Source organism: Anomalospiza imberbis, chromosome 4 (genome assembly GCF_031753505.1).
Source record: "Anomalospiza imberbis isolate Cuckoo-Finch-1a 21T00152 chromosome 4, ASM3175350v1, whole genome shotgun sequence".
In the NCBI taxonomy this organism is placed as follows: domain Eukaryota; kingdom Metazoa; phylum Chordata; class Aves; order Passeriformes; family Viduidae; genus Anomalospiza; species Anomalospiza imberbis.
In genome coordinates this window covers 54,898,953-54,923,104 of record NC_089684.1, presented here as the reverse complement: position 1 = coordinate 54,923,104, position 24,152 = coordinate 54,898,953, and the positions used below count along the sequence as shown (strand labels likewise).

The following is a 24,152-nucleotide window of genomic DNA, read 5'->3' as shown; positions in this document are numbered from 1 at the left end:
GAAAACCTGATACATAGAAATAGACATTTTTCATGAGAACATGCAACTCTTCCTTGGTAGGAAAGTTTCCTCATGTTATATGTGGAGCTACTTATCACAGACCAGAAGAGCCTTTACCTCAGTGTCAAGACACCCAGCAAGAGCCAGTTTGTTCTTTGCATGATAAAAAACCCCAGGCTTGAACCCTATTTGTGCCTGAGCCTAAGTGAGACCTCTGGCCACTACAGTGCTAGGGAAGGAGCTGAGCTTGTGCTCCACTTAGTATGAACAGCTAAATATCTGTCAAAGCAGGGGATTTAATGTGGGGCTCTATGCTGCAGTAAGTTCACTGGCTATCAGAATATATATTTAATCTAATTCTCTCTTGTTGAACCTGCTAAGCTTTGTGATAATTTAACATTTAGGGAGACAGTGTGAGTGTGAACAGTATTTTGATATTTATTGCGTTGGCAAGTTTTACTAATGCTCATCTATCACAGCGGTGTCTGAGGAAAGTCTGAAGGCAGTGGAGTACTATCTCCCTTCTGACAGATGAGTTCCATAAAACACTCGTGTGCAGTGGGAGCTTGGGTGAGGCAGTGGTGGACCCACATTTGAGGTACTCAAGGAGACACAGCCAGACAGAGAGTCCTGTCCCATCCTGCAACCAGGAACCCATCCACCTTTTCCTTAACATGCAGTTAAATTGCTTTTTGCTACAAAAACAAGTATGACTGATAGCTTGCAACACTTAATAACACTTAAGAATAAACACTATCAACATGATACAGAATTCCACTCAGTGTGTAAAAATGCAAAATCATCAAAAAAATAAGTCTGCAGATTTACTATACTATATGCCCATTTTGAGCATCTTCTGCTGGTGAAATGTCAAGTGTCATTAAGATAAATTATTTTTATGTATTCATTTTGCAGTGCATTGTGTCAGCTGAAGTACAATATATAGTATGAACTAATATTCTGTGTTCTGTTGTGACAAGCACACAATATTATACAAATGTGTAACACACAGTATTTCCTCCCCCTACCCCACTTTTAACCAAAAAGATTCTACTTGAGTGTAGTTGATACAAACACTACCAAATATTGTTTGGGTACTTTTACAGGCTTTAAAAAAAAAAAAAAAAAGAAACAGAAATCAAAAGGAAAAAGAACTTGTTGATGGACACTGAAGTACTTCAAGGGAATTCCTGTTTCTTCAGGTTGCCAGATTGAGATTCTTGTCCTTAAGAAAGTCTTCAAGTAGGTGCAACTCCAAAATTAGGAAGTTTATTCCCAGCATCCAAGCTATTAATGGCAATATTGAATATAACCAGGTGTGAAACAGACTTTATCCCACTTTTGCCTTGCCAGAAAAACACAAGTGACTAATTCCCTTTCAAATACAGATGTCCACTAAGTCGACTTAATTCTTAAAATATTCACTGTTGACCTTTCTTTTCCCAACTTCTTCAGAAATCTGAAACAATGCATTATGCATTCATAGTTAAAATGAAATTGGGTAATATGTGCTGCAATATCCATCAGATACTTAGTCAAAATATCAAGGGAGTGCTTCTTGCATGGAACATTGATGCACTTTGCTTTAAGCTCCTGAAATTTAGACAACAGTAAAATGGCCAACTCCACTTATTTGTCTGAAGCAATACTTATATTAAGCAATGAAATATATTTTATAATTACACATTAAGTCTCACAAAACACTTTGAAAACCACTTAATTCAATAGTGTACACATGAGGATCCTACAAGGAAATGGGAGCACTTACCTTTTGATCACAGACTGGTGTAAAAGCAACCATGTACTCTGCCAGGGTCATGTCATTCACCAGGTTCTTCATCTCTTCATCAAATGCAGAGTTAATAAATCCCTGCCGGTGGAATTCATCATGCAACCTCCTAATGAAGCAGTTCCTTTCCTGGCACTTTTGGGTGAGGCAAGCCAGCTTAGCCTGTGTAGCATGAACACACAAACATTCCACAGCTCTGTCATTTCACTCCCTCCTGAGACTGCAAGATTACATTTTGTGTCTGATCTGTAATTCCACATTTTGACCCAAAGCTACAGACTGTATTCCTGTGTTTCTACATTATTAGATGCCTCCACACCTTCAAGAGCAATATCTATGCACAGATAAACTGGAAAGAGATGTTCCCTTTCCATGTGCAAGGTCTCCCTTTTGACAGGCTGAAAGTAAGCTTGCAATAATGTCAGTGAGCCCTTGCCTAAGGTGAAGCCCAGCAGCCTCCAGCTAATCAGGGACAACTGCAGAAGGAAGGCACAGGCACAGAAGCCTGTAAGAAAAGGGATACCCCTTGTGTAGGTCCTGAATCAGTGTTCAGGGAAACACAGTACCTTCAGAGGAGCTAATGTCAACTGCACTTCAGACTTTCTCTTCTGCAGCTCTTTCTCCTGAAAAGTTGAAAAATATCCTGCATCAATTTATTCAAGAATCACTTTGAAATACTCCAGCAGATTTTTGGTATTTGTTTTAGACCTGCCACTGAGATGTACACTTGCATATCTGTGTGACCCTGTATCACAAGCAAGATGAATCAGTGTAAAGCATTGGCTGCACACAGATAGGCTCTGGCATACAAACACTGCCCTACTCACATTAGCATTGATCTTAAAAATTAACATAGGCTTTTGGATGTTCTTAGATGAAGCCTTAGATCAGTGAGGTTATTTAATCAAAGCAGCATCACAGTAAAGACTTGGTATTCTTCATTATGCACTCATGTTCATATTTACTCTGTGAATCTTCCAAAACATTCTTTAGGGAAAATTTTTTCCCTTTCCTTATCAATATTATATTGTAAAATTAGAGAAAAGAGGAGGGATTTTCTGTGTGTATATTCTATTCTGGAAAGGAAACATCAACAACCTTTTACTCTGACACAGCTGATACTTGTCCTCTATTAGGAGGTGAAGCAGAGGGGGCCAGATTATTTAGTCTGATCCTTATGATTAAAATCTACTGATGGTAACCCTACTTTCTGATTATGCATAGAAAAAAAATACAATATCTTGCAACATAAAATCCATCACCATTACGAATCAATACAGCATTTTTGACAATACAGATTCCTTTGCATTTATTTTGCCTGACAATTTATATTTCTATAAAGTTTACAGTAAGTATATTATATTCATCATTAAAAAACCCTCCTTTATGAGAAATCAGTTATGCTGAAAAAGATCACATTGTCCTCAGCTAACAAATTGTGGGCTTGGGAGGAATCAGAGCAGGCAGGACAGGGGAAACATGTCTTTACATTGCACTAGCACTGGGTGAACAAAGAAAGAGCTGGCAGTAGGTCCCTGCACTGGAGACATTCAATTATTGGTGAGGCAGGGAGCAACACATCTTGCTGATGCAATAGAACAATTAGGATTTGTCCATTTATATGGACAGCACCTCTCACCCTTTACTCACCTACCACCTGATGTGACACCAGACACTACAGAACAGTTTCATTTGACCAGCACTGTTCTTCTAAGAGGCACTCCCTCACCCATGCCTGAGAGAAGCCACTAACCCTCTTTACAGGACTGGTTTAGAGCAAACCACAGCACAGGATGAGGCTAGGAAAAACAAAACAAAACTACACCACCAAACAAACACACAAACAACAACAAAAGAGAAAGAAACATTGTAGGAAGATGGGTTTTCTGTGGAGAAAGGGGAATTAAAACTGTTCCCAGTAGGGAGAAGACAATAATCTCTTGTATTTCAGAGTAGAAGCATGCTCTACTCGTTGTATCAGGCTATGAAGAACAAAGAGCACTATTGAGAACATGCCATTTAGTAGCTGTTCAAGAGCCTGATGGGCAATTCCAATTTGGCTCACATTGTAACTATTATCCTGTTCCAAAATATAGCTCCCAATAGGAAACAAAATCTAAGGGAAAGAAGTCCTAGGAAGAATTTGTTTCCACCCAAGAGTTCAGTAGCTGTAGTCACACTTACAGCCATAGCTTTGCTGTCACACTGTAAGGCAGCAGTTTTGCAAGTCTCAATGTACCTGCTCTGGTTTGCCAGGTGAAATATAATGCACAAGTGTACAAACTTGTGTCAGTGCATATGTGCATGCATGGGGGTTCTCATCAGAATAACTATGACAAAAATCCAAACCACACACCTATCTGAAAATGTCTGAATGAAACTCTTCATGTGTAACCCTAGCAGATGAAAAAAAAAAGTTAGGAAAACTCTGTCAACCTTCCATTATTACCATGGAGTTTCATAATATGATACAGTGGAAAAAGAGAGTTGGGAATTTTAAAAAATCCTGACAATTTAAGCCAAGGATGTGGCTCTGTAAAGAATTTCAGCATCACTGTTCTTGCATTACACTATGAGGATTAATTAAAGCAGAGACTGAATTTTCAGAATTATCTATCATTTTTCCATAACATGGATCACTCAGGCAGTTTACCTCTTTTCCCTATTTCTCTGAAGTCAGGAGTACTTTTATATGCCTGGAAACCATTTAACTATTCTCAGATTCATTCTCAGGAAAGAAGACTATTTTGCTTCTCCCCTTTGGAAAGAGAAATGTAGAATCTGATGTCTAAGCTCACATTTAAGCACACAGAAAACAATTTTATACCTTTTCACATAGCTGAGCCTGAAGGAGTCCCACTTCATTCTGCAAGTCACGAAACTGATTTTGTAATGCAGCCTGGTCTCTGAGCTGGGCTTTCAAGGTCAACACTTGCTGCTCTAATCTCTTACTGGCTATTTTATTCACTTCTTTTTCCTGGGCATCCTTCAATGTGTACACAGGCTAGAGAGAAAATACACAGATTTTAAATTTAGGTGTATAAAACAACAAAAATATTCTTAATTATGTCTTATACCACAAAACTTCGCAATCAATATAACTACCTACCTTGTACATCAAAAAGAAGCAAGCTCTTATAAAATGTATGATCCCAAAACTTGATGAGCATATTAGCACTAATATTTTACACTAATCTTAAACTCTTTATATGTAAAGAATACTTGACCCCTGTGAGAAGAAGCATAGAATTGGATTCTCACAACATTTCTTCAAGGTAAATATATGTACTGCAATGATTTAATAAATGGGGAAACTGGGTAAAGACAGATGAAGTGACCAATCTATGGTTACATAGTGAGTAAGGAAAAAATTCAGAAGTTCCCAGTCTCCTGCTTCAGCAAGAAGCAACAGCTCCCTTGTTTTTCTACATATATTTATCTCAGTGAGATAATTCCACTCTCCCAAATATTTATTTGTTCTGGAAGATTATTAATAAACTAATCAGATCTTAAGTAAAAATTTCTAAAAAATATTTTTACATGAAAATGTAATAATAGTGATATAGAACAAATGGAAAGAGAAGCTTCTGAATTTAACTCCTCCTCCCCCACTCTTCAATTTCTCTTCTCCCCAGTTTCATGCACTTAGATTGAAAGGATTAGTGAGAGCTTTAGATTGATGGTCAGCATCATAAGGTCAGCTCCTACAAGTGACACTGCCTGATTAAACATATAGATTTAGAATGAGACAAATCTGAAGGAGAAGGAAATATCCTGAAAAACACTTATGCTATTTTATTAAAAAAAAATATATTGAGTTGATACACACAGCTGGTCAAGATTTCTGATAATGTAAGTATCAGTACATAAGGAATATATACTTATATATATATATATATATATATATAAGGAATTCCTATATATATATAGGAATATATAATTATATATATATATATAGATATATATAGATATATATAGATATATACATATATACATATATACATATATACATATATATATATATAAAGATTAAAAGATTAAGCTAGAAATTATAGTCAGACCCATGATCTACTGTGGTAAAACCATATAACTTTCTGACAATACAGAGTGATGGTTTGATTTTAACAGTTACAAATATTGATACAACTGAGAAAGAAGTTTATACTCAGCCCTGATGCACAGCACCACAGTAAATTTTTCCCAGCCTTTTTGACAGCCTTTCTGCCTTTGACACCCTTGACTGCAACACACTGAAGGCACCATTCCATAGGGAACAGCAAACTGAACTGAGAGAACACATTACTCTGCCTGCAGCCCACCACTGCAAGACAGATTAAACCAGAATTATGCCACTGTCACAGTGCTCCTCCTCAGGAAGCCAGTCCTCTGTGCACAGCATTGGAGCAGGTTGGATGCTTTGTACCAAACTTTCTGGCTCCCTCTTGTGTCAAGAGAACAATAGGAACAGCTGGACACATCACGATGGATTAGACCAGGGCTGCAGGGACAAAAGCCTGAGGATGAGTCCATGACACGGTATTTTCCTTATCTTCTCTCCCACACAAAAAGTATGTTAAAACCAAAAGGGAAACACTCCCTAACTGAAGATGCTTTATGGAAAAAAAAAGGTGGGGAAGTAAAACAACTGCATGAAGGTCAGAGACGGGGAAAAGTTCCCTCTTTCCTTTTGCATTTGGCTGATCCACTAGCAGCTTTCTGTAGCTTCAACACACACATGAGGCATACAAGATTTATGTATGAGCACTCTGTCAGATGTCCCAGTTTTCAGTGACCTTAGGTTATGTAGTCAAGCTCCAGAAGGATGAAGCACCCAGCAGCTGGGACTGGGAAATAAACAAAGGATAACTAAGCCTAAAACATAGCATTTAACACACTGCATCCTTGTAAAACCTGGCAAGATCACTACTTTTTGAAGTTGGTACCTAAACATTAAAAATAAAACCAGTATCTTCCTCTTCTCTTGTGAATTATGATTGTCTGAAAACTCAGTGAGAAAATGAGAAGGAATATGACCTTTTTTGCTACAGGCCTTTTTTTGCAGACAGTCATCAGGAGTTCACTGGGGAAGTCTGGTGCCTTTTTTACTTTGTGCATTTCATGCAAAATTCTTCTATTAATTTTAAAACCATAAACAGTACCCTGCCCCCTTCCTGCTCACTCCCATATTTCTTTTAAATTCAACCACAGCACCACCTCAATATCCCAGAAAACTCACCCAAATACTTCTAGGCTAAAGCATATTTCACCTGTTAGCAAACAGTTCACTGAAACAGAGTCCTAGCAGTAAGCTTCAAATACATTATCTTAGCTCTCATTTACTTGCAATGAATAATATCATGACAGCCTTATGGAGTCTCAGGTGACAACTAGGATCCCTGGGCAGCAGGGCCTGGAGAACATAAGAAATGCAAAAAGTTCTAAAAGACACACTCAAAACACAGCATATTTCAATCACTTTGGGTTCTAGGCCCAGAGTGCTCACATCTTCACTTCTTTCAAGCATTGCAGCAAGAGGTGTTCCAGAAAAATGAAATTTAGAACAGGAAAAAGCATAAATTACTGTGATTTACTGAATAAGGGTTTATTAGTAACTTTGAGTAACGAAAAAGTATTTTGGTCAAGGGTAGCAAGTAACTGAAAACAAAAACTGGATCACCAGTCAACAAAACTGCCCTCAGGAAGTAACATGATGCTAGAAAAGAAGATCATGATCTTTTCTGTGACAAAGAGTCTTTTTCTTTTAATCTAGAAAAACTTATATTTTAAAGCCTCACGCAAACCCACTAACAGCAGCTTGGTGTATATTAAAAAGTTTATTTTAAAAGTGAATTATTGAAATAAAGTTGACCTTTGTTAAGATATATCTACTCCATTTTCTATTCTACTACTTGCTAAATTATGCCAACAAAATAAATATAATTTGGTTAAAACATAATGGACTTGAGTTATGCAGATAATTAGTCCTGCCATCAAATAGTGCAGCTGAAGGATAAACCCAGCTCTGTGAAGTACATGGACTGCATCTTTGACCCTGGAATGAGACACCTGTATTCAAAAATTTAACACTAAGCCTACAAGTAATTCAATTGGATGAAGAAGTCAGACCTAAACCAAACAGCATCACAGTATTGCATAAATATATCCTACTGATCAATAAACAGTAATTTGAAAACATAAGTTGTTGGAGTGATTTAGAAGTGGCAGGGTTTTATAGCGAAAGGCTGACCTGCACTTTTTCCAGTGTAAAAACATTCTGTCAAGGTCGATGAATTTTATTCCCACGTGAGTTATAGGAATAATTACCATCTTACTTCACTGACCAACATAATAAACACGAATTGCCCCAGACAGTCCCTAAAAAATGGATTAAAGCTCAATTTCCCAAAAATGCACCCAAAATCTTATCTGCTAGGTTAAACAAAACACATGACACATTTCTTTTTATTTTCAAACAATTTGGGCATTTCTTCTTGCTTGAAATAGATTCTACTGTATTAGGATGCTACATGCCAATACATCAGAATGACATGAAAAAATCTTTTAAATTTTTTCATTTAAAAGTCAGAATTCAGCTGTATAAACACCAGACCATAGTGCCATGTAGCGTGTACAATCTAACATGAAATAACTGCCCAGGACTTCCAGGTGGCTATGTATACCTTCAGCCAGGATGCCCTAAGGCCTTTAACTGGGATAAACAGTGACATTTAGGCAACTGTACTGATTTCAGAATCCTTATATTTCCCGGAATTTGTTTCTATTTTCTTCTAAAGCCATATCTATCCAACCTGTTCAAAATGAATCTGCAAATATTTGTAGATTGCTACAAATGTGCTTTTCCACTTGGTAGGAATTGCATATTTCTTCTTTGCAGCTCACCAGTTAAGGAGAGCAAAAATAATTACAGGGTTTGCTGAAAAGTCTTTATAAAAGCGGCTTCCAGAAGATTATTCAGTAATTAAAAATCTTTCCATAAAATATTTTATTTTGGTGGAAAACATAAACCTGTATCAAGACAAAGAACTACCTGAAAACTAAAAAAGCTTCATTTACAGCAAACCCAGATTTTCTGTGATATAAACACATTCCAGTGAGATAGAAAGATTTCCCAGATTCTGGGGACACATATTTGGGCTACATGCATCCATTAAAGACTTTGACTTTAATCCACACCATCTGTCCACAGTGTCATTTTGCCTGTCCAAATCCAGCAATCAGGGTTACAAAGCCTGAAATCAGGGCAAAAAGGCCAGATAGTGGAAACACTGCAGACTCCTCCAAGACCTTTTATTTAGGCCACCTGAAAATGACTTTGGCTTAAAAGAGCAGAGCAAGAGCCCTCCTAAACAAAGTGAGGTGTTTCTATTGCCCATGCAGAGCCCAGGACCTGGACTATTCTGCAGACAGGTGGTCTGCCTTGCATAACATCTGCTCTCTGTTAAGTTTTCAGTGCCTGGAGAGGCTCTACAATTGCTTCAAATCTATTCCCAACACCCACGATGGGTGTTTCTGCAGCCAGAACACTCCTCCAAGGACCAGGCCTTTCTCCATGCCATTTACATACATACCATTAATTTGCAGTGCTGCTTTCCCTGCATTTTGTCCCCAGCTTCTTGCTTAAGGCGGTCTAATTCTGAGAGAGCCTGTATCAAACGAGTTTTGGTTTCTTCATACCTTGTTTCAGCAAAACCAAGCTCTCTGTACCACTTCTGAGCCTAACAGGAAGAACAAAAATTACTGAGCATAATTAGTCCAGCAGTGGAATCCTTTCTCAATAGCAGCTTACAACCAAGGATTTGAGGCTGCTCTCTACATCATAGCTTTTGAATTGTTATAAATTGATTAAAATAAATGAAGTTATACAATACACTACAATCTTATCAAAAGACATTAATGCAACTCTAGAAGTATGTCCTGCAGAATATCTCACTACAGCTATGCCAAAAATATTATTTAAATTTATTTCTAAATGTCAAGGTACCATGAATACTCTGAATAAAGTTTAAAAAAGCAGTGGTGTATGCACACATGATTTCAGAGATTACATCTTTGAAAGCCCTCAGAGCAATGTGAAAGCAAGATTTTTATTAGCTGGGCAGGGGGGAAAAGTTTTCTTGAGGAATGTGCCCTGGTTTCAATTGGGACAGAGTTAATTTTCTCCATAGTAGCTGGCACAATGCAGTGTTTAATTCAGTATAAGAATCAAAACAAAAATGTCAAAAATGACGAATGCAAAGAAGGGGAGAAAAAAGCCCTCCATATACTCACCTTTTAAATTTTTTTCTACTCTGCCTTTATTCCACTTACACACATTAACTGTAGTTTGGAAAATAAGGACAAACCCAAACCAAAAACTACAAAGAAGCTCCTCAACAGCTCAGCTGGTTGCCTGACAGCAACCTCTTTCCTTCCTATGATATATCATTTTTTCTCCTTTTTGGAAGCAAAGGTTTCACATTATTTTAAGTAAACTGAGGAAAATATTTTAACACACAACTTCCTTATAACACACAAAAGGATAAGAAGGACCAAGTTAATCATATTTTACAAAAGAAATAAAAATAAAACTATCTCTTTATGTTCAAAATACAAGGTCAGAAGTCCTTGTTTAACCATCCAACAGTCATCTAAATCCACCCCTTCATTCCTGTTGCCTCACTTGAAAGCTGGGAAGTCTTGTAAAGCAGCTTTCCAACGACAGTAATTTCATACAACCACCACAAAAACCCTATTGCTATTTTTCTTTTACATACTCAACACACCTGTTGCTGCCAATAGTTTCTCCACAGGGCGTGTGAGTGATGCCTGTTACAACCCCATAAATATATTCCTGCCACAAAAACAACACATTCTGCTTAGATGTGCATGGAGTGGAGACTGACTAATGAAAAACAGGAACGCGAATATCTAGTGCATTCAGAAAGGCAAAACACTGAAAGCTTCCTCAGAGGGTGTCAAAAGTGCAGATGTACTTCACACAGACACAGGACTACCCCTTCACACTTGGAAGTCTCCAAGTAGGCGTTGCTGGACTTGGTGTTTGCTACGCAGCTGTGGAGAGAAGGGGCAGCACGCCTGGCAATGCCTCTGGATGCAGCAAACCCCTGGCAGTGCCAGGCTGCACATGATCTGGCTTCTCACTCAAAACCTACTTTCATTTCAGGTTTGCAGTAACCCTCAGTGCTTCCACTACCTTCTCCTTCTCCTCATTCTCAGTGATGTGGAGGGAAGCAGCTGCCCAGAGATGGACAGAGCAGGCAGGTTGTTGTGTGTGCCTTTGTCAGGGCACTCAGCCTCTGCCACAGAGTGCTGCAGGAATGCAGCTTCCCTTGATGTTCTGGCCAACCAAGAGTGACTGTGCCATTCATCACTCAAAGATCAGAGGAACATTTTGGTACTGCAGATCAGAGACTTCCCTGTTTTGTGGAAGTGTTAAAGCCTGGCAGAAAGAAGACAGCCATGCAAGAGAACACAAGAAAAAACAAATTTGGTCCTCAGAAGTATATCAGAGTAGAAAGTTACCTCTTTTTTTGATTTTTCTAATTCCTTTTGCTGTATCTTTAGTTCCTCTTCCACTTTTCTGACTTGCTCTTTCATCATACTGTAGCTTTCAAACATGCTGCCCTGGATAGACAAAAAGACATGATGACTCCTCTCACCTGTACCAAATGGCACACAGTCGTTTACAGAACAATAGATGGTTTCCTCCTAAACTACTGCAAAAATTTGCATAAAATCAAGGTATTACATATAAATATTTCCCTGTTGACTATTCTCAAGTGAATTCTGCATTTAAAAGTACATAGAAATCTCCACAGAAATTCACTGTGGTGTAAGATACATGACTAGAGAGGAAAAACATGGATAAGAAATCCACCATGAGTAAAGATCCTGTCTTTAGAGCTATGCTTCATACACATGAAAATAATTTTAAAAATTAGACCAAATCAAAATAAAATGATCATGTGCACACTTTTCACCAAAACATGACATATCCACCATTATAAAAAGTTTCCTTCTGTTAGGAGAACTTGTGGTAAAATAAAAGCTTCTTGTAAAAGCTTTTACTCTTGCAATAACATAAATAATTTTTAAAAGCCTGAACAATGCAGTCTTTTAAGTATTATTTTTAACTTTGTAGCTTGCTGTATCACTTTAACATTCTCCAATACAACATTCCAAAAAAAAACCCTCTCTGGCATTTTGTCTTCTATTTTGAAGTTAACTTGAGCACCTCGGCTCATTTTAGAGGTTACAGTTTCCTCCATCACTCAGATTTGCCCTCCAAATGACATTTGTATCTCCCTTTCTTTTGAAGAGCCTGCTCAATAACATTCCTTACTGTTATTATTTACCTTTTTCCCAGGGGAATAATCTGATGGATCTACAGCCAGAACTCCCTGTTCTTCAGTTTGCGTTCCACTACATGCTGTTTCAACTTTCTTTGGCTTAAGACCAGGTTGTTGACTTTCTTCTTTTAGTTTTACTATATTTTTCTTTGTTCCTATACTTTTCTCTTTTCTCAGATCTTCATAGGTGAAACCCAATGAAGACATTAATTCTTTTAAATTTTTATTTTCTAAAATAAAGTTTGCATTTGCTTTCTGACATTCATCAAGCTGTTCTGCAGTTTCTTGCTTGATTCTGTCTATCTCTCTTTGCAGTACACAGTTTTCCTCCTGTAAGTCAGAAATGGTTTGATAACAGCTAGTTTTGCAGTCTTGGAGTTCTGAAACTAAGGCCCTGTATTTGTCTTGCTCACACTTTATCTCTGCCAAATGTTCCAACAAAGTTTCTTTTTCGCCTTCTGAAAGAGCTATTCTTTGTAAATGTCTCTTTCTCTCTTGTATTAATTCATTATATTCTGCTACATAGTTCTCCTTGTCTTGTAATAATTTAGCCATTTCTTTGAAGCATCTGCTTCTTTCTTCTTTCAGGTCAGAAAGCAGCTGGAAGTACCTCATTTTCCTTCCATTCAGAGATAGAACACTCCCGTGAAGTTTATTTGATGCAATTGTCCATGAGTCTTTTTCAGAATTCTTGTTTTTCTCTTCATCATCTAAGAGATTCTGAGAAAAAGTTGCAACAAAAAATGTTCTTGGGGTCATGGTGCTTTCTTCTGTAAAGTTATTATAATGTCCACCAGCAACTTCTTTCTCATTAAGTAAGTTTTGGAATGAAACAGTGTTAGCTTCATCTTCTGCTAAAGCATATTGAAAATATGCATCCATCTCCTCTTCCAGGGCACACATCATCTGAGCATATCTGTCATTCTCCTGTTGTAATATACAGACTTTTTGGGAGTAATTCTCATTCTCTTGCATCAGCAGAAATATCCTCCGAGAACACGCAGCCACTGCTTTTTCCAGTACAGATATTCTCACATTACATTCATTTCCAGCTTCCCAGGTTGACAGATGACAGAAACACTTATAAAAACTGGTCCCTGACTGGAATAGTTTGCTTAAGCACACAGACCTCTCTTGCAGAGGAAACAGGAAGTTTAGTGGATATCTCTCTTCATCCAGTGAAAAAAAATTCTGAGAGTATTCACGTTGCACATTTTTAGCAGCTATTTTTTGACATGAGAAATTCTTACTTGGTTCAAGTAGTTTCAGGGTCTGGTCTTTCCTTTTTTTCAGGACAATATTGCTGGAGGGGCTTGTTTGGTGAGTTGGTTTCTGAGCCTGCTTTCCTTTCTCTTCCATTTCAATTATGTCTTCTCCATTACATCTATTATTCACATCAGGGAGGCAGTTTTCTGCAATATTTTCTTCTTTCTCCATTTGTACAGGACTCCCTTCAAAACACTTTTTAAAGTCTTTAAAATCAGCAGATAAACTCTGGGCACCCTGTGTGCTATGGAGACTCTCTTTGGCTTCCACTCCTGGCTTCCCAGGACTGAATAATTCAGTTTTGTAGGAAACTTCAGAACTTTCTTCAAGATCACAGGTCACCTGTTTTTGGGCTTTGTCATTCTGTATTTCTTCTCTTTCAGCTCCCCCTGTAAAGATTTTTTGGTGATACTTTTCATCATCAACTTCTTTATCCAGACATTTGTTTTCACTCACACTTCCTGGCAGAATTTGCTTGCTCCCCCAGTGTTTTTCCATGTTGCATTTTTCTAGAGATGCTGTGAAAATTTCAGCCACAGTGGAAGGCAATGTTCCATGAAGAAGTTCAGTAGCTCTGTCATAAAATCCTCCTTTTGCAACCATGCAAAGGCCATCAGACCAAAGATTAGTATTTGTCTCACAGAAACTCAAATTCCTTGCTTTCTTCTCCGTGGTAAAAGCTGATATGTGACATCTTCCAGGTTCAAAAAAGGTCAGTTGGAGTTTCTTCCTCATTAAGACTTCAACCACAGAAGCAGGGAATGTCTTCACTGGTGGAGTTATCGCGTGTTCCTTCAAGAGAAAAAATGTTTCTTCATCTTTGGTTTCCTTACTTGTCTCATCATTGGGTACCTTCTCAGAACAAGGGGGAAGCAGTCCTGCTGCATGATAACTTGGGGTACATCTGTCCTCTAGACTATTTTCCCTCTGTGGTCCAAGGGTGAACTGATGATAACAAATGAGAAATGTTTCAAACTCAAAAATATATGCTAAGTAACATACTAATCATAATTTGTTTTTTCCTTCACCCACAAAATACTTGATTACAGATTGATGAGAAAAAAATATTTCCATACAAAGGGTTTTCAAATAAAGACTTACAACAAGAATAATGTTACAAATTAGGTATGAGTAAGTCAACCATTGTATTAGGGTACATCTGTATTCACCTTGTAAAGCATTTGTAGTAGCAATGATTTAAAGCTACTTTTATATTCACTTTTAAATACACCAGCTCTTCATTTTCTCTCCAATTTCACATGCTCCCTGTGCACAAAGATAGCAAGAAGAGCAGTAACTTTTCTTCTCACCTGCTCAGTCTCAGCTAGACCAGCAACTTTCACAAAGGCACTGGAACTGCATTCCAAAACTGGTACAAGGTCTTCTGGTAGTTCCTTCATCTGCTTTAGTCCATCACAAGTACAGGCTGCTGTTTCTGTTATGGTAAAGCACTGGTAAATGTAATGTCACTCCCAGATAGTTACACAAAAAGCAAACCCAAAACCATCCGAGCAGATGTTCTGAATAGAAAAATATTTTAGTGAGAGTATGCTCAAAATTACCTTCTCTACCAGCAGCATACATCACCACTGATACAGATACAAGCATGAGGTTAAACATGAAAATGTGCTTCATAAAACCCCCATAAATACCAAGGTCTAAAACAAGGCATATTTGGGGTTCATGGTTTCCAGTTCCCAAAGCATTTAGAAATGGAAAATACATTTCATTACAGTGAGAAGGTTAAAACCTAGGGATTAAACTTACAGGTAAAATTATTCAGTGCAGGTCTGCATTTACATACACTAAAATTTGCTATAAAATTCCCATTAATTTATGTTGGAAGAATTTACCTGATCTAATCTGCCAAGAAAATCTGCCAATTTGTTTGGTCTGAAGAACAAATCTTTCTCCTGCATGGCATTCCCAAATACTGTACTTCATCCAGGACATACAAAGTACCCCTCACCTCTGTAGTTTCTTGAAAGTTCTAGGATTTCTTGTGAAAGCTCATATCTGAATAGTGGCAAACAGTTATCATTTCACCTTCCCAAGATACAGTTTACAGATTAGGAGGATTTTCAAAGGGTTTACACCTTTTAAGTCATACACACCCCATGAATGAAACCATCTTCACTTTCATTGCACAGAAATGAAAGCAAAAACTCAGATTTCTTTGCATACCAGACTCTTCATCATGCAGCAACACAACTGGAGTTTGAGTAGATCTGCTTCTGAGTGAATTCAAGACTGCCCTCCATTTCAGATTTTGAACTTCATCCTGAATTAGATCTCCATTCTTAATGGGAAAAGGGTGTGGAGAAGGCAAAAAATCCACAGGTTATACACATATATATATGCAGTTTGTGATATGAAAAACAGGCAAAAAAATCTCCTTTGCTATTTTACATTCAAAAGATCCATTATTTCATTAGAACTGCTATTGTTTCACACAATTTTCTTATTTCAAGATTTTCCAGTAAATGCTGCAATCATAAACTTTCCTCTAGTTTTCCCTTCATATTTTACAAAACAGTAAAGAAGAAAATCTGAATCATAAGCATGTAATATGTCAGATCACAGGTGGAACAGTGACTAAATTATATGATCATCAACAAAGATAAAAGAAAGTCTAATCAAGTAGAGAATAAGACTAATAGTTCAGTGCCCAGCTACAAAGACAATTGCTCCTATGATGGAAGAACTCAAAGTTGAATAACCATTCTGAACAAAATTTTGTTTTTCCATTGATAATTTAATGGGATATTTCGTATTCTGTTCTTGACATTTATCGAGTCCCTGATTGAATTTGAAAATTTTGACACTTCCCGATTCCAAGCAGATACCCCTATTGCTTGATAAATGCAGATCACATTTCATGTGCACTGTGCTCATTTTCAGTGAACAAAAAAATCAGATTCGATTGTCTCAACAAAACATCATTGAGACAGTAACCAAAACAGCTACACCACAGAAACCACGCCAACACAGGCACTTTTGTCTTCCTGCAGTGGCATCAAATGCCAGCAGAAAAGAAATCTGGTCCCTTTGAACTAAGCTGCAATTTTAAAATTACATATGGATGGGAAAGGCAATGACTTCCAAGTCTTCAGTTCCTAGTGAGTCAGAAAAGGCTGTTGATTTTCCACAGGACCACCAGTGAGAATAATTTTTATTTCAACCCAAGTCAGCTGCCTCATTGTTGTGCTCTATTAAAAGATCTTGACTGAGAGGCAAAACTTAAGTGGAAACCACAACACTTCCAAGATTTCTTTCCTTATTTTCTCAGTAGTATCGACTAATAGAAAGGTTTGGGTTGAAAGGTATCTTAAAGGTCATCTAGTTTCAACCCCCCCGCCATGAGCTGGGACACCTTCCACTAGAGCAGGCTGCTCAGGCCCCATTCAGCCTGGTCTTCAACACCCTCAGGGGTAGGACATCCAAAACCTCTCTGGGCAACCTGTTTGAAACTAATCCCAATTCCTTGAAACACAATCATTCCTTTCCTGCACCTTTTCATTTATTTCTTTACATATATAAACTCTTGATTTATATTTGGGTACTGTCAAAAGAAAGTTACACAAAATAATGAAAAAGACACAAGGCTCAGGTGGCAGAACATCACACTGAGAAATCAAGACCTCAGCTGTCATGTGGAAGTTGCAGAAATATGCATTGCTTGTTTTTTTCATATTTTTCCCTCACCTTCAACAGGCTTCCTAATGCTCACATGTAGAAACTGGTAAGTCAACACACAGCCACAGGCAACAAGCTACTTTTTTTGGTGTATGTTCATTTCTCATTTAGGCATATACTGCAACTGGAATATTGCAGATAGGATGCTGATACTGAGTTTGGAAATTCAAGTTTTCTACAAGATTTGCTTGGAGACTGCACTCCACCATGAGATGCAGTTCACTTCTTGGTGCTCAGTCTAATTGGATCTTGTATTGCACACAATTTCTCATTTCCATAGCTGTTGGTGGAGTAGGATGAGATCAAATAGGATTTTACTTGTAACTATTTTGGCTTAAATACTACAAGATCAAAATGACGAGACTGAGAAATTCTATTTTAATACATGCTGGTAAAACTCTAGATAAGGGGGAAAAACCCTCTTCAGTTTTACAGAAAAACACCAGATGTCTCCCTCCTCCTTTTATCATAGATACTGATTTTTTTCCCCTGCTATCTCAAGGCATTTTCTATTAGAAAAATGCAAGTGCACTTGCAGTACCAAAATAGGAAGAACAGACAACCAGAAATGCAGAAGGCATGAGATTTGATGCTGCTGATACTATAAACAGTATTTAAAGAAAACTACCCACTCTGCAGCAGAGTAAAGTAAACACAAATTATGGCCTGTTCATTTATACCAAAGACTGGGGAACTGAGACTCTAATCTCCTATGACACCAGAAATGTAAATTAATACTTCAAAAAGAAATGGTTAGGAAACTTCATGTAAAGAAAAAAATAGGCTTTTATTAGAGTACAAAATAGAAAGAATCCTGTTTCTCGAAGACTTCTAAGACTTCTTGGATTGGTCTCAAGCAATTAGTCAGTTGTGTACCTTGCTTTCCCATCTTTAAATAACTCGACATTTTTTTTCTCCTTTTCTCAATTTTATCAAACCAATAGTAATTCTTCACTACTTCTTCTCTGGCTCTGAAAGCCCTCACTCCTCTTGACTTTGTGCAGTACCCTCATAATGCATTTGCTTGTTATACCTGTTTACAACTCAGTGTGAGTCCCTCAAGAAGTATCTTAAAATATTTTTAAACTGTATTCTTCATTCCCAAGGAAAAGTGACTACCCCAGTTAAAGTAATTATAATAATGGCTTGTGGTAAGCTATTGGTTTTTCTGCCACCTCGGGGCAGCTCCAGAGACATGTGGCGTGAGGTGCAGCTTCTGAGCTCTCCTCAGAGGTCACTCACGTGCTGCTGGTTACTGCAGGATGATCTCACCACTCTCTCACAGAGACACCCTCCTGGAGCTCCCTGTTTGGGACTTGAGAATCACTGATGGGATAAAATCACCAGGCCTGCAAAAGTGCATTCCACTACCAGGTTAAAAAAATGGTCTGTATTTCCTCTAGCTTTATGGATACAAGATCCTCTCTAGCTTCTCCCAGTTCTGGAAGTACTCACAGTCTGCCTGACCTCCAATATGAAAGGGTTTTGTTCATGCCCATTACCTCTTGCTTAACTACAGTTAAAATCAGGAGAGTTCTTGGGATATCAGGTCACAATCTAAATGACTGTGAGGCATAGCTGATCTCACTTTAAAAAAGTCTCAATAAAAATACCCTGCACCTCAGTGCATGAAGAATAAAACTTTGTTTGAGTCCACTCTGTGAAAATAATTGTTCATCATCAGCAAAATGAATTGGCAGAAGCTGAATGCCATATTACAGCATGAGCAGAGCTTTCCCATGCAGTGCTGGAGTGAAGTGCTTGAGGCAAACAAGTCCCATTCAGTGTATTCAGGGCACATCACAATGCTACAGAGCCACAATCCACTGACTGTCTCAGCTGGCTCCTGCTCATGAACGCCACCTCCATCTTCCCTTGTTTACCATCATCCAGAAAATCTCAGAGACAAGATTTATTGTCAAGAGTGCTTTTTGCTCCAGCATTTGGGCATGAATAACATGCAAAAACTCATCCAACCATATGTGTCCTCCTCCACTGAAGGGTGCCCACAAGGCAGGTCTCAGAAGTTCTGGGCTCTACTTTTAGTGCCAATCTCATTCAGATTGAGACCTTTTGCTGTGAGCACATCACTTCAAAGGTTAAGGAAAAAAGGTTTGTGGAGTGTCCTCAATGTCCACCTAGCAAAAGCTCTGATGCAATGAAGCTCCAACTACTGATTCTACTGGGTGTGAAAGAGACACTGGGAAGTACTAATGAATAAACAACAATTAAAAAAAAAAATCAGGCAGGATAAAGCCTCACACTTGCATCTTGACTGTACCTCTCATGACAGGTGTAATCCAGGGTGATACAAAGATAAAAACTAATTACATTTTGAATTATTTTTACTTACCAGTTGACTTACCAGGTTAACACTGTTGCCCCCATCCACCAATTTTGTAAGTTCTGAGCCTTTTTCTTTCTTCTTTTTCAACTTTGCAGTACCTTGATCTTTTAAAGTTCTGTTTTCATCTAAAAGCTCTTCCACTTTTTCCTGCAGTTTGATTTCAGATAATTTTAAACTATAGACATGATGTTGAGATTCTTCCAATTTTGTTCTGAGAAAGTCTTCAGTGCTCTGAGGGCACTGCAGTTGAGTCAGCAGGTCTGCCTGGTCTCTCCTAGTGTTCTCTTCTTTTTCCCTTAAGAACTTCAGGTTTTGCTGAAATGCCTTGAGGTGGCTTTTCACATCATGCTCCACATTTTCAATACAAGTCATCCATTTCATTTCTTCTCCACCAGGGTGTTTACACCCCTGAGTCTCACTGCACACTGACTGCAGCTTCTGCTGGAGGTGCTGCACCATTCCCTCTTCTAACTTGGATGTCAAAAGAGCAATATGGGCATTAAGATCTAGGACTTGCTTTTCCAGCCTAGATACCTCACCCTGAAGGTAACAGTCCCTTTTCCTCAGTACTGCTGTCTGTTGTCTCTGCCTTTGTTTGTAGTGCTCAAAATATTCTGACTGGCTTTTTATTTCATCCTCTTTTGTCTTCAGCTGCTCCTGAAGCCAATGCAATTTTTCCTTGTGCTTCTTCTCTGACTTCTTTTGGTTTTCAACCTATCGTTTCAGTGAGATGTACAGTTAACATTTTAATATGAAAGCTCTTGTTCCCTTATATTTTTTCTTAATTTAGTGATAATTTTGTCCTTGTTTTCTGAAAACTCAGGAATGACACAAGTGGAATTTTTGTTTAAAGCCAGTAAAATACTACATGTAGAGCAAAAATAACCTGCTTTGTCATTTCAGCCATCACTGAAACATCTTAGTAGGAAACGAGCAAAACAAACTCATTAATATCTGATACTACATGACATACAGGAATTTTTAAACATATATTCGCATGTTCTACAGTACATATTAAATCAAAATAAACCTTAGAACTGTAATTCATATATCTAGTTCTGATTTATACAGTAACAGATCCTTAACACTGACAGTACTGTAGCACTGGGGTGTTACAGGCAGAGGAGCTGTGGTTCTGTTATAGAAAACAGAACACACTTTCCAAAGCCCAGGACTTTTCCCTTTGCTCTTCACCATACCTGTCATCTGTCAGCTCCTCTTAATAGACTCCTGAAAAAGGGGAAAGGAACAGATGCCTTTTGAAACAGTTTGAGAAAGACTTTGGTATTTTCCTTTGCACTAGAGTGTGTTTGAACAGAGACTTGGAGGTGAAAGATGCCAATGAAAGGCAGAAGAGGCTTTCATGAGTCCTGTACTGCCCTTGCTTTGAGCAGAGTAAGAGCCACCAGTATCACAGGGACATTGCGACAACTTTGAAGCAGGACTGAAGGCACAGAGACATGAATGAATGACTTTGGTTTTTTCAAGGACTTCTTTAGAACAGTCATTTTGATTGTCAGCACTTTCCTGTCTTAGGCATTCACTGGCAAGGACTGGTCAGAAGGAAGGTAGGCTGAAAAGTCAGGTAGATATGGGCTAATATTTTGTTTTGTTAACTCTTGATGGGAATATATGTGTAAGTTTCCCAAGTCTTGAAAAATGCATTTCACTTTTAATTACAAAAGCAGAGACTATTCTTCACTCTTGTGATTCTTGCCACACAATACTAGTGCCCTGATAGAGTATTCAACTTTGACCTAAAATGCTGAGAAAATTAAAGGATATCTTATGATAACCACAATTGAAAGACATTGTTTCACTGACACCTGCTCCTGAAAACCTTTCATTCCTTCTCCATTTTCATGAATCCATTGAATGAGCAAACTAGGCAAAAATGCCTGTTGTATGGGGCTAGAAAGTTAAAGTCTGACCTAAGAAGGTCCTAGGGAGAAAGTAAAGAAGGGGGAGCATAAATTTGATCAAGGGCTTGAATGAGAGAAATAACAGCAGTGCTAACAAAAATAAGAGAGAAATATAAAGCTGGGAGGAAAAAAAATCCAAAAATTCTTCTGATTTCTTTGGTTGTAGAAAAAGAGAAAGGCTCAGACCAATTATTGCTTAAAAACAGAGGTCACTGGAGATGAGCTTGACTTATAAATTACTACCACAAAGAGAAAATAAACTAGGTCATTTGCAACAATATCCCCTCACCAAATGGATCAGGTCCTCCTGAATGCTTTGCAGTTTCCCTTTAATGCGCAGATCAGCATTTTCAACCTGTTCCAGCTTCACAAAAAGTTGATCAATCATCACAAGAAGTGTTTTGTGTGACAGCTCTAGCTCTTTCATCCTGTGATGACAAGAATGAACATTTTTGTTAAGTAAATACCACAGCACAGTTCCAGATGGATAAGCAGTCACAACCAATGCATCAATTTGTCTTTATTTTTGTATTTTTCTCCCAAAAATAAAATAGTAACGAATTTTTGATCACTAATGTAACAAACACTTAACTCTTAACAAGTCTACTGGGGATTGCACATTATACTAGAGAGTGTTGAAATTGTCAAAGATAACACCTTTCTGCTGACTTAATAAGAATACCATAAGCAAACGTGTACAAGATTTTTGCTCAGTGGAGTTTGGCATGCTATATGAAGTAACAACTCACCATAAAGACAACCACAACACTTCAATCTCTGCATGTACCTGATCATAGGATTATGGCAGGTTCACAGTCAGTGAATTCAACTTTTATGACAGTAAATGCTTCCCATCAAAATTAACATTACGGGCAACCTACAAGTACCTATGTTTTAGGGGCTGAAGTGAAAATATCTTATTTGTAACATGCCTTCAGTGGGCAGTAAAACCTACAGTGTGTAATTGTATTGACTTTGTCCGCAAAGATGGATTTTGACAAAATACAGGTTTGCTTTGCCTGTTGCTAGTCAAATGGTAGTATAAAAGTATGAAGTGTGATATGAAAATCTTTAAAAAAAAGATTAATTATTATTTTGAAAAAAAGCCCATTATTAAAATATTTTGACAAAATTCCTTGATGAATTCAAAGCAATTAAAAATTATACAAATAAGTGTTTTAATGCCATTTATATTTCCTATTCTTTTTAACTTTTACATTCTTTAGAACAGTGCTGTTGCTGACTATCAAAACCTTATTATTCTAGTCAAATGTATAATTAATGCTTAATGGCAGCTTCATCTAGTGTAATGATTAGCATTAACACACTAAATTAGATGAAGCTTTCTGAAAAAAATAACTTTTTTTACAACATGAAATTCCAAATTAACTCTTATTTTCAAAGGAAAAGAATATACTTTACAAATAGAATTTGCATCATATGAATATTTAAGAATGAAACATTCTAAGAAAGCTGCCTGGTTATTTGCAGCAATATGTTAGACCATGCTGTAGATCTTACTTAAATAATAATTCTTATAAAAGTGATTATTGCATTGCTATTCTGACAGCTATACAAAATACACAGGAATCTTCTCCAACACTCTTAAAACACAGAAAGTCTTTCTTTTTGCTAGTTCTACATATATCATTTGACAATCAGTACACAGGGCAAAGTGAAGAGTACATTTGTCACATAACAATAAATTTTAATGCAAACGCCCCTTTCATTTACCTGTTTCTTAGGATGGAATCTGACTCCACGTAGTCCTCTAGAGCACCTTTCAGTTTTTGCTCTGACTTTTCCAGCTCTTTTACTCTGAGATTCAGATTCTCTTCTCCAGCAGTGTTTACTTTTTCATCAGGTGTGCCTGCATCTTCTAATTCCTGAAAAACCCAGGAAGTACCAATTTTAACACTGAAATTCAGCATAGCAAATTCTTCATTGCAAGGCATTCTAATACAATAACAAAATTCTTGTTCTCTTCCAGATGAAGGATTCATGATGAAAAAGAGCCCAAATTAGGTTCTCAATGTCTCAATGTCTAAGCATGCAATAACAGAGTCTAAGCCTCTGATGATTAAATGAACAGTCCTTCTTGATTCTGAACACATTTATTATTTATGAGAAAGTCTCATTAGCCCCATTAGCATGTATGAAGGGAGTTGCTGTTCATGACATGGGATCCCTATAAAAGATTCAGTTAGACTAATTAATAAATTAATTAGTCATCAGTTTTGAAAAGAGAATAATTTTCTTCTAAACATGGGCGTTCATAAAACTGAGTGTGTTTATTTTGGATAAATATGTTACATTATTATCGTTTCAAGACAAGACTAAAAAAATTATATTTCCTATTCAAAAGGCATTCTATAACTATTTCAGATAAAACATTCTGTTTATTTAATTGGTATTTTGGAATTCTGCATGCAGTATTTTGTTTGTATCTACTTCACTTCTGACAGGTCATGAAACCATAGCTGAAAGAAATTTTCAAATTTGGGCTTGACAAGGCAAGCTAAGGTTGGTTCTTTTCTTCTGGCTCTTTTACTCATAGATCTAAAAATTCTTCAGAAACTCACTTCAGTAAGTATAGTCTTATAAGTGTGTCCTGGTTTCTGCTGGGTCAGAGATAATTTTCTCCTTGGAAGATGGCACAGCGCTGTGTTTTGGATGTGGGATGAGAATAATGTTGATAACACTCTGATGCTTTGGCTGCTGCTCAGTAGTGCTCACCCTACGTCAAGGACTTTACAGTGGCT

General features: G+C 37.5%; 1 protein-coding gene across 1 annotated transcript in view; it reads right to left on the bottom strand.

Annotated features, from left to right (window-relative positions):
* C4H4orf50 (chromosome 4 C4orf50 homolog) overlaps positions 1–24,152 on the bottom strand; it is an 83,479-nt gene that overhangs the window by 56,711 nt on the left and 2,616 nt on the right. The window contains exons 2-12 of the mRNA XM_068188659.1: positions 23,125–23,276; positions 21,680–21,818; positions 19,475–20,182; positions 15,610–15,724; positions 14,736–14,860; positions 12,166–14,370; positions 11,333–11,434; positions 9,379–9,525; positions 4,617–4,793; positions 2,356–2,412; positions 1,769–1,951 (exon numbers count right to left, since the gene is read on the bottom strand). Coding sequence (XP_068044760.1) covers positions 1,769–1,951; positions 2,356–2,412; positions 4,617–4,793; positions 9,379–9,525; positions 11,333–11,434; positions 12,166–14,370; positions 14,736–14,860; positions 15,610–15,724; positions 19,475–20,182; positions 21,680–21,818; positions 23,125–23,276 — 4,110 coding nt within the window. The remainder of the gene's footprint in view (positions 1–1,768; positions 1,952–2,355; positions 2,413–4,616; positions 4,794–9,378; positions 9,526–11,332; positions 11,435–12,165; positions 14,371–14,735; positions 14,861–15,609; positions 15,725–19,474; positions 20,183–21,679; positions 21,819–23,124; positions 23,277–24,152) is intronic.